The sequence below is a fragment of the Gigantopelta aegis genome, chromosome 10 (genome assembly GCF_016097555.1).
Source record: "Gigantopelta aegis isolate Gae_Host chromosome 10, Gae_host_genome, whole genome shotgun sequence".
Lineage (NCBI taxonomy): Eukaryota > Metazoa > Mollusca > Gastropoda > Neomphalida > Peltospiridae > Gigantopelta > Gigantopelta aegis.
The window spans coordinates 87,145,831-87,157,892 of NC_054708.1; the positions used below are offsets into that span (position 1 = coordinate 87,145,831).

Sequence of the window (12,062 nt, forward strand, 5' to 3'; positions counted from 1 at the left end):
TGTATGCCTTTGTTCATGCCCAGAAGAATCTAAAATATATAACAAGACAACCTTTTACATTCACAAGGATATGAACAAAAGAAAGCAAGCGATAACTGGGTGAATCAGTGAAACCATTCACACAATTTGTATGCCTTTGTTCATGCCCAGAAGAATCTAAAATATATAACAAGACAACCTTTTACATTCACAAGGATATGAACAAAAGAAAGCAAGCGATAACTGGGTGAATCAGTGAAACCATTCACACAATTTGTATGCCTTTGTTCATGCCCAGAAGAATCTAAAATATATAACAAGACAACCTTTTACATTCACAAGGATATGAACAAAAGAAAGCAAGCGATAACTGGGTGAATCAGTGAAACCATTCACACAATTTGTATGCCTTTGTTCATGCCCAGAAGAATCTAAAATATATAACAAGACAACCTTTTACATTCACAAGGATATGAACAAAAGAAAGCAAGCGATAACTGGGTGAATCAGTGAAACCATTCACACAATTTGTATGCCTTTGTTCATGCCCAGAAGAATCTAAAATATATAACAAGACAACCTTTTACATTCACAAGGATATGAACAAAAGAAAGCAAGCGATAACTGGGTGAATCAGTGAAACCATTCACACAATTTGTATGCCTTTGTTCATGCCCAGAAGAATCTAAAATATATAACAAGACAACCTTTTACATTCACAAGGATATGAACAAAAGAAAGCAAGCGATAACTGGGTGAATCAGTGAAACCATTCACACAATTTGTATGCCTTTGTTCATGCCCAGAAGAATCTAAAATATATAACAAGACAACCGTGTAATTAAATTTTAAACAAACTTAGTAATAAAAACACAAACAAGACCATATTTTATTTTCAATTCCTTTTTTTGGTTTGTTCTTGAACAATGATGATGATACAAAGTACCAACATACATGGACATCATCAGATGTGATGTTCCTGAAATCATTTTACATTCATCATCAAATGAACAAATTTAGGTTGCTGTGGCTGGCCCAATGAAATAGCTATAAATTGTAATGATTATAAGAGAAATGTAATTATGATCTACTGTTACCTCCTCGGTCTGTGGCTTCTTTGCCATCAGTGACAGCAGCGGCCCAATGAAATAGTTATAAATTGTAATGATTATAAGAGAAATGTAATTATGATCTACTGTTACCTCCTCGGTCTGTGGCTTCTTTGCCATCAGTGACAGCAGCGGCCCAATGAAATAGTTATAAATTGTAATGATTATAAGAGAAATGTAATTATGATCTACTGTTACCTCCTCGGTCTGTGGCTTCTTTGCCATCAGTGACAGCAGCGGCCCAATGAAATAGTTATAAATTGTAATGATTATAAGAGAAATGTAATTATGATCTACTGTTACCTCCTCGGTCTGTGGCTTCTTTGCCATCAGTGACAGCAGCGGCCCAATGAAATAGTTATAAATTGTAATGATTATAAGAGAAATGTAATTATGATCTACTGTTACCTCCTCAGTCTGTGGCTTCTTTGCCATCAGTGACAGCAGCGGCCCAATGAAATAGTTATAAATTGTAATGATTATAAGAGAAATGTAATTATGATCTACTGTTACCTCCTCGGTCTGTGGCTTCTTTGCCATCAGTGACAGCAGCGGCCCAATGAAATAGTTATAAATTGTAATGATTATAAGAGAAATGTAATTATGATCTACTGTTACCTCCTCGGTCTGTGGCTTCTTTGCCATCAGTGACAGCAGCGGCCCAATGAAATAGTTATAAATTGTAATGATTATAAGAGAAATGTAATTATGATCTACTGTTACCTCCTCGGTCTGTGGCTTCTTCGCCATCAGTGACAGCAACGGCCCAAGCACAAAGTCTTTCTTCAAGTAGTCAAAGAGAATGAGGTCTAAAAATAATAAACATCTCAATTTATCCACATCATCATATAGAGTGACACTTTAGTGACTGTGACACGGAGGATAAAGTGTGGGCTAGTAAGACAGGTGGGTGCTTAATCCATGTTAAATGACTGGCAAGATATGGAAATGGCCCATTAATGGGACTAACCTCAGTTTGTAGCCATTTTAAAACGTTTTTGTCACACAAAATATTTTTACCTTTATTATTAAAATTACAATTTACTTGCATTTTCTTGCTTAAATTATGAATATCTCTATAACCAATACATTTCTGGATCGTAATGTTTTGTAGTGTCTCAATATCAAATTTCATTTGAAATAATTTTGTCTGTATGCATTTTTAATTTTTTCTAATGATCAAACAAAATTTGAAATAACTCAGCCAAAGGTCATTCCAAATGTATTTATCCATATAAAATAATGCTTTATGTTTTCAACATGTTGAGGTAGGAAAGACAGTGTTTCTGAAAACAACAAAAAGAAGGATATGTGACGGGGAACAAAACGGATCTTTCATATGCATTTTCCTACAGACAGGACAGCACACACCAACATCTTTAATGTACCAGTGATATGGTACTGGCTGGGGCAGATTCTGATTGGTAAGTGGTGTATGTTATAATTTACAGTCATTACCGTATTAAAAATAGACCAATTTAACATCAGTAATAAATTATATTTTTATATTTTAAAGATCTATTTTGGATCAGTATAATACAACTTGTTTATTACAACTTTTAATAATGAATACCAAAAAAAACCCAAAAAAATAAAACATTCTCCACAAACCCCACCCCAGATCTGTGGTAAATACTGGTATCTGTGAACAAGGAGTACTATCTTTACCTGACCAGATCTGGGGTAAATACTGGTATCTGTGAACAAGGAGTACTATCTTTACCTGACCAGATCTGGGGTAAATACTGGTATCTGTGAACAAGGAGTACTATCTTTACCTGACCAGATCTGGGGTAAATACTGGTATCTGTGAACAAGGAGTACTATCTTTACCTGACCAGATCTGGGGTAAATACTGGTATCTGTCAACAAGGAGTACTATCTTTACCTGACCAGATCTGGGGTAAATAAGAGTATCTGTGAACAAGGAGTACTATGTTTACCTGACCAGATCTGGGGTAAATACTGGTATCTGTGAACAAGGAGTATTATCTTTACCTGACCAGATCTGGGGTAAATACTTGTATCTGTGAACAAGGGGTAGTATGTTGACCTGACCAGATCTGGGGTAAATACTGGTATCTGTGAACAAGGAGTACTGTGTTTACCTGACCAGATCTGGGGTAAATACTGGTATCTGTGAACAAGGAGTATTATGTTTACCTTCCCAGATCTGGGGTAAATACTTGTATCTGTGAACAAGGAGTACTATCTTTACCTGACCAGATCTGGGGTAAATACTGGTATCTGTGAACAAGGAGTATTATGTTTACCTTCCCAGATCTGGGGTAAATACTTGTATCTGTGAACAAGGAGTACTATCTTTACCTGGCCAGATCTGGGGTAAATACTCGTATCTGTGAACAAGGAGTACTATGTTTACCTGACCAGATCTGTGGTAAATACTGGTATCTGTGAACAAGGGGTACTATGTTTACCTGACCAGATCTGTGGTAAATACTTGTATCTGTGAACAAGGGGTACTATGTTTACCTGACCAGATCTGTGGTAAATACTTGTATCTGTGAACAAGGGGTACTATGTTTACCGGACCAGATCTGTGGTAAATACTGGTATCTGTGAACAGTGGTAAATACTGGTATCTGTGAACAAGGAGTACTATGTTTACCTGACCAGATCTGGGGTAAATACGAGTATCTGTGAACAAGGAGTACTATGTTTACCTGACCAGATCTGGGGTAAATACTGGTATCTGTGAACAAGGAGTACTATGTTTACCTGACCAGATCTGGGGTAAATACTGGTATCTGTGAACAAAGGGTACTATGTTTACCTGACCTGATCTGTGGTAAATACTGGTATCTGTGAACAAGGGGTAGTATGTTGACCTGACCAGATCTGTGGTAAATACTGGTATCTGTGAACAAGGGGTACTATCTTTACCTGACCAGATCTGTGGTAAATACTTGTATCTGTGAACAAGGAGTACTATGTTTACCTGACCAGATCTGTGGTAAATACTTGTATCCATCGTGAAGCTCGACCGCCTTCAGCAGATCAGTCAGAGATTTCAGGTTGGGCGTCCAAATCTGAAACAACAACAGGTAAAATCCAGGTAAGGGTGACATTTCAGATGACACCGCAGGTACACAGCACATGATGGACACACACATCTCTCCTTTTTATTTAAAAATCTTATTTTCAATCCATAATACTCAAGATGACACCATTTCAAAAATTAAAGTTCATTGTGTTTACCAACATCACTATAGCACATTGATTAGTTTATCATTGGCTATTGAATACATGTCAAACATCTGGCAAATCATTTTTATATTTGCTGTAAGGATCTTTTATATGCACTTTCCCAGAGACAGGACAGCACATACCACAGCTTTTAATATATCAGTTGTAATAGAACACTGACTGGGATGGGGAAAATCGAATGGGTCCATCGAGGAGATTCTATCTACAACCCACACACCTCGGGTGGGGCACTCTCCTGACTTGAGACATGGGCCTCATTTGGCCTCATCACTGTTTGGAGTGAGGGGGATCAACGTGCAAATGTCCCACACACACACATTTTATGATGGAAAACAACCCCTGAAAACAGGGTTATTTTATTGGAGCCAAAACATCATTATGTTACGTTAAAAGCTAATATTATTATTAACATTTTCATAAGACAACCACAGAATAGGCTGTATAATAGTAGTACCAATACACTAGACCGTCTAGATGCTGTGTTTTATGTTTTCTGTGTTGACAAGAAAACAATACGTCGAGTTCACATTATTACTGTGACTGGAAACCATCTGCACGTTACACATGTGGTTTGGGATTACTTTATGAATCTATTCTCACACTGAATGCACGCAGCTAATGTCAGAAGATTTATTTTATTTTAATTGTGACACTTGTAAAGCAGTTATCGTGGATATGCGCAAATTCTTTGCTCATGTCTCTGCAAGTGTGACAGCACCAGATTGTTTTGTTTAATGACACCACTAGAGCATATTGATTGATTAATCATCGGCTATTGGATTTCAGACAGTTGGTAATTATGACTCGTAGTCATCAGAGGAAACCTGTTACATTTTTCCTTATGCAGCATGGGATCTTTTATATGCACTTTCCCACAGACAGAAAAGCACATACCACAGACTTTGACTAGTTATGGTGCACTGGTTGGAACAAGAAAAACCTATCATAATAATGCAAGATGTATTAAATATGTCTTTTTCCACTGACTGTTTCAAATGAGAAAAACTTGACAGGTCCAGACAGTGATCAAGCTTATGAGTCATGCACAAACTCTGCCACCAGGTCACACCCCGGCTCTGTATTAAAACATGATGTGAAGAAAACACAAACTTTGTTAATATTCGAACATTATTAATGCACTAGCACTTACGTGCGGCACAAACTTCTCGTAGTAGTCCATAATTTTGTCAATTGTTTCAAACATACAGATCAGACGAAAGAAAAACGAACTGAAAAAAAGAAATACATACAGAATATTATCAATAAATCTACATAAATACACATCATTCTTTAATTAAGCAGACCTTGTTGCCTAAGATGAGTATGAATACAGGCAGACCGGAAAATGATGAAAATTGAGGTGACACACATGTTAAACAAATGGTAAAGAAAACAAAAACAAATTGTTGCTCGCCTGAAGAAAATGTTTAGCTAAAACATTTATCCTTTTATGTGGATCATGAGTATGAAATATGATTACCAGTAATTTTGTTTTAAAATCCAGTTTTGTTCTTATTTGAATCATGAAATTAACTGCTGATGATTGCTGTAAACATTATATGTGGATCATGAGTATGAAATATGATTACCAGTAATTTTGTTTTAAAATCCAGTTTGGTTCTTATTTGAATCATGAAATTAACTGCTGATGATTTCTGTAAACATTATATGTGGATCATGAGTATGAAATATGATTACCAGTAATTTTGTTTTAAAACAGTTTGGTTCTTATTTGAATCATGAAATTAACTGCTGATGATTGCTGTAAACATTATATGACATGTTATGTTTAACGACTTTTATACACGCTGAGAAAGCAATTCTGTGAAATAATGATACATATTCAATTTAACAGATACACCAGTATGAAGACAACTGTCAACGTACTAATATATACACGCTGAGAAAGCAATTCTGTGAAATAATGATACATATTCAATTTAACAGATACACCAGTATGAAGACAACTGTCAACGTACTAATATATACACGCTGAGAAAGCAATTCTGTGAAATAATGATACATATTCAATTTAACACATACACCAGTATGAAGACAACTGTCAACGTACTAATATATACACGCTGAGAAAGCAATTCTGTGAAATAATGATACATATTCAATTTAACAGATACACCAGTATGAAGACAACTGTGAACGTACTAATATATACACGCTGAGAAAGCATTCTGTGAAATAATGATACATATTCAATTTAAAAGATACACCAGTATGAAGACAACTGTCAACGTACTAATATATACACGCTGAGAAAGCAATTCTGTGAAATAATGATACATATTCAATTTATCAGATACACCAGTATGAAGACAACTGTGAACGTACTAATATATACACGCTGAGAAAGCATTCTGTGAAATAAATTCAATTTAAAAGATACACCAGTATGAAGACAACTGTCAACGTACTAATATATACACGCTGAGAAAGCAATTCTGTGAAATAATGATACATATTCAATTTAACAGATACACCAGTATGAAGACAACTGTCAACGTACTAATATATACACGCTGAGAAAGCAATTCTGTGAAATAATGATACATATTCAATTTAACACATACACCAGTATGAAGACAACTGTCAACGTACTAATATATACACGCTGAGAAAGCAATTCTGTGAAATAATGATACATATTCAATTTAACAGATACACCAGTATGAAGACAACTGTCAACGTACTAATATATACACGCTGAGAAAGCATTCTGTGAAATAATGATACATATTCAATTTAACAGATACACCAGTATGAAGACAACTGTGAACGTACTAATATATACACGCTGAGAAAGCAATTCTGTGAAATAATGATACATATTCAATTTAACAGATACACCAGTATGAAGACAACTGTGAACGTACTAATATATACACGCTGAGAAAACAATTCTGTGAAATAATGATACATATTCAATTTAACACATACACCAGTATGAAGACAACTGTGAACGTACTAATATATAGACTCCCGGAATGCGTCTCCAAGCAGGGCGATGTTGTCTCCAGTGTTGAGAACCGCATCAAGTTTCATCGCCAGCTCCATGTCGTGGAGGTTGATGAAACACTACAAGTAAACCAGACTGTTATATATTTAGTTTACTTTTTATGATGTATACTGTTAGAAATATAACGGTATTGCCATAGTAGGAACAGGAAATGTAAGGAAGTGATACCAGGGGCCTAATTTACAAAGGTCTCTTAGGCTCTGCTAGACAACAAAGCATCCTCTTTGCAAGTCTTTTAGCATTGCACTGCGAGATCGCAAAGTTGCATCATAAACTTTCTAAAAAAGAAAAAAAGAAAAAAGGAACAGGAAGTGACATCTCAGCACATATCTTAAAATGACATGACTATTTGGGATCTACATGAAGGCTACTCCTAATAAATAGTAATAAGAAAACATCCTACACATTTTACCAAAGACAAGAATGCACATACCCAGGCTTGTGATAGACCAGACAAGAATGCACATACCCAGGCTTGTGATAGACCAGAAACAAAATTATTGGAATATTTGTGTGAAATTCATCGATGGTAACTTTACTTAACTTTAATAAGTTCTTAATAATAATTAAGATTATATGTTTATATGTACAAATGTACATTGTGTAATGTAATGAGTAATGATTCAAGGCATTCATGCTTGACATTGTTTATTTTTCTGTGAACAATAAAAACTTATGTAGAGGTTATATTGTGGAACTGTTAATATAATCATTGCAGTTCATTTGCTCTTGGTTCAGTAAAATACGTAACAGGGTTGCCTACCTTGGTCATAGCTATGGAGAAAAAGTCAAATATGTAACAGGGTTGCCTACCTTGGTCATAGCTATGGAGAACAAGTAAAATACGTAACAGGGTTACTTACCTTGGTCATAGCTATGGAGAACAAGTAAAATACGTAACAGGGTTACCTACCTTGGTCATAGCTATGGAGAAAAAGTAAAATACATAGCAGGGTTACCCACCTTGGTCATAGCTATGGAGAAAAAGTCATCTGAAAGAAAAGAAGCTCATTTACGACATCTGATGAAAATAAACTACAATATTTCCCTTGTACAGGTAAGCTACTAACTATTTTACACTTTACATGTCCTTACTCTTATCATATACACATTTCAAATGTAAATTTAATCATAATGAATAGGTCAATTTAATTTATATAATATGCAAGGCCATTTTAACAGTTTTCGATCAGTCTAACCAATTCTCCTCTGTTGATTTGTACTAACAAATGCCTTCTTTGCACTTGCCCAATGCCACACTCTGGATCTGTTTGCACTCTGTTCCAGTTAACCACTGTATACACACTGTGTTAAATATTGCATATGGCGGCCGTGTATATAACCTCTGCTACTGAGAGCTGGCTATCTACATGGCTGTCACATCATGCCGAGGGACAACCCAATGTAAGGATACCACACCCCATCCACACTTTACCCTTCATAGCATGGGATACATCTAGTAATTATATGTGTTCCTGCAGGCAAGTAGTAAATAAACCGTATCAACTGTACAGAGGTTTATCAAGCATGTGTCACCACACAACATTATCAAGTTCTAAAACTGTTGGTTTGAAGTGTGAGAGAAGACTACAAACACAGCCAAATATTGTCGTTATCTCAACCTCTGTAAAATCACGAGCTCAGGATTAGGAATGTAATACCCATCTAAGACGACTTGTATACAATACTGAATGCAGGAGATGGAAAACAGCTCATGGGTGTCACTGCTGTGTAATAAACAGACAAACTCACAGTCTTCTCTGTCTTGTGGTCTGAATTCCTTCTTCTGGAGGTAATCAATGATGATCTGTAACATCGGCGACTGAATCTCTACAAGAAAATAAACAAAGCTTTCATTTTGTTTTCTCTTTATGACTATTTAACCCGACATCTCACTTGCTCCATTACCCCCTAGTATTTCAGTGGACTTGTCTGAACATCACCAGCCAAGAAATCATTATAACTAAAGATAATTTTAAGGTGTGGAATTATTTTGTTTAAATGCTTTGATATATGTAAAATAATATTATGTATTATGAACAATGACAATTTTAAAGTTACATGCAAGCTGTGTCCATAAACAAGTTATCCAATGTTTTCCTTGTCAGAACAGTCACAGAATTTACTCCAGCATATTAAGGAATGAATCTGAATGAGGTTTTAAAAATATAACTATTATATTTATTTATATTTATTAGTGCTGGTACTAATATAATGAATTATAACAATTAAATACCGTATAACCGGAAATGTTCGAGGATTTTTATTTCGTGGGTGTCGAGGGTAAGTAGTTAGCATTGAAAATATAAATCCTTGAAAATATTTGAAAACATCAACAAATTCTATCTAAAATATTTATTGTGAAAAACATAACACACTGACAATTTACCGGAACATTTTATTTTCTGTCATGCGCAGTCCACCAGATAAGACAAAATAATAGTATAGTCAAGACAACAAGTTAGAATTTTAAAAAAGGTATTGTGTGAATCTCACTGTGTGTAGAATATAATGAAATATTTTTAAATTTCGTATATTGTTTTTGTCAATGTCCGCCCGCACTGCATCAGTGATTCCAGTGTGGATGAATGCAGATTTCAACATTTCCTGGCGTGTTGTCAATTCTGCCATAACTTTCATAATCCACCTTGAATGTATTGGTTTTACCCCCGAAGTACGCATTTCGATCTTGATGTCTGTTACACCTTCGCCGTCTTTCATAGCCAGGGAAACCTGCTTTGAATACCATGTGGTGAACTCAAGACTTCATGGCGTCCTTAAGTGGTTTGTTCACACATACGTCGTAATTGGCTTTATACAAAATCAAAGACTGTGATCAGTTGTCTGGCGAATAGTGGTCAGAGGCCAATTAGGCTACAGCCGAGTGTTCTATTGTTTAACTTTACATGTCAGTGGTATCGAACAACTGGCAGCTGAGGTGAAACTTTAATTGACAGTAACAAGTATTCTTGCAACTAGACTTGCTAAAACTCGAAAATAAAATCACTTTCAATTTAGATTTGGCAAACGACGAAAATAAGAAACCTTGAAATGTTTTTATACCCCAAACCACGAAAAATGAAGACCATGAAAATTTCCTGTTATACGGTATGACACAATGCTAAAAATATTATATATTTAAATTTTTAAAAATCTAAATAAAGAATTGTGTGCCTATAGCCAGTGTTGTCATGGTAACTGTGAGTGTTACTCACCATCATGGTTGTAAAACATGAAGATAATGTGTCTCCAGGTGGTCAGAGATGGTTCTGGAAACAAGAAAACAAACAGAACATCTTGACCAATGTTTTCACAAATTGCACATACAAATAGAATTTTTTTTGTCATTTAAACAAAACCATTTCGTTTTCTGTTTACATTAATTCAAACTGACACTTACCAAATAGATATTTAGTAAAGGCTGGTACTGGGTATTAGTATTAGTTTAATATGTCTGAATCTGAACGACAAAACTGTAATAGGTGATCAAGGCCATATCTCTGAACAATGCAGAGTTGAATGGGCATTTGTCAGAATAGTGGCTGATTCAATGAATCGCTATCTAGCACCTTGTCTATAGGAAAATAAAGTGGGTTTTTGCCATTTTTTAAAGTTTATTCACAAAAATGTGTCGAAATCTTGTGCTTACTCAGAGTTAATCCTGGCCAGCCACTCCTGAGGAGATTGTTTACTTATTGCACCACCATAAAGACACTCAACTTGATTTACCTATTGCACACTGACTCATCTCGGCCAGAGTCTGGCATGCGTACGACGGTGCCATCTTGTAATGTGAGATGCGGGTCAGGGTGTACAGCACGGCGTTGAACGTGTCGACGGTCGGTGGCACGCCAGCCGCATGCATGTCCTGCATCAGTTGCTGGAAATAACGAACAGTGGGTACAAAACACAACACATTTTACAAATAACAAACAGTGGGTACAAAACACAACACATTTTACAAATAACGAACAGTGGGTACAAAACACAACACATTTTACAAATAACGAACAGTGGGTACAAAACACAACACATTTTACAAATAACGAACAGTGGGTACAAAACACAACACATTTTAAAAAAACAGTAAAGTTTGTTTTGTTTAACGACATCACCAGAGCACATTAATTTATTAATCAATGGCTACTGGATGTCAAACACTTGGTAATTTGACATAGAGTCTAAGAGAGGAAACCCGCTACATTTTCCCTATTAGTAGCAAGGGATCTTTTATATGCACCATCCCACAGACTGAATAGAACATACCATGCAGAGCACATTTAATGCACAAATTTAACTCACTAATATTCTTAAACTACGTCTATTTAACGTCCCATATACAGAGAGCTGACAACCAAACCTGGTAATGGATGAATGGATGGATGAATGAATGAATGAATAAATGAATGAATGAATGAATGAATGAATAAATGATAAAGTTTGTTTTGTTTAGCGACACCACTAGAGCACATTGATTTTATTAATCATCAGCTATTGGATGTCAAACATTTGGTAATGTTGACATTTAGTTTTAGAGAGGAAACCTGCTACATTTTTCCATTAGTACCAAGGGATCTTTTATATGCACCATCCCAGAGATAGAATAGCACATACCACGGTGTTTGATAAACCAGTCGTGGTGCACTGGCTGGAACAAGAAATAGCCCAATGGGCCCACTAACAGGGATCAATCCTAAATGAATGAATGTTAAGGA

The 12,062-nt window shown here is 35.6% G+C and overlaps 1 protein-coding gene across 1 annotated transcript in view; it reads right to left on the reverse strand.

Moving 5' to 3' along the window:
• LOC121382973 (protein PTCD3 homolog, mitochondrial-like) overlaps window positions 1–12,062 on the reverse strand; it is a 48,693-nt gene that overhangs the window by 9,529 nt on the left and 27,102 nt on the right. Inside the window, exons 12-19 of the mRNA XM_041512672.1 lie at window positions 11,077–11,227; window positions 10,563–10,616; window positions 9,100–9,177; window positions 8,311–8,339; window positions 7,297–7,406; window positions 5,467–5,545; window positions 4,048–4,138; window positions 1,812–1,897 (exon numbers count right to left, since the gene is read on the reverse strand). Of these exons, the coding sequence (XP_041368606.1) occupies window positions 1,812–1,897; window positions 4,048–4,138; window positions 5,467–5,545; window positions 7,297–7,406; window positions 8,311–8,339; window positions 9,100–9,177; window positions 10,563–10,616; window positions 11,077–11,227 (678 nt within the window). The remainder of the gene's footprint in view (window positions 1–1,811; window positions 1,898–4,047; window positions 4,139–5,466; window positions 5,546–7,296; window positions 7,407–8,310; window positions 8,340–9,099; window positions 9,178–10,562; window positions 10,617–11,076; window positions 11,228–12,062) is intronic.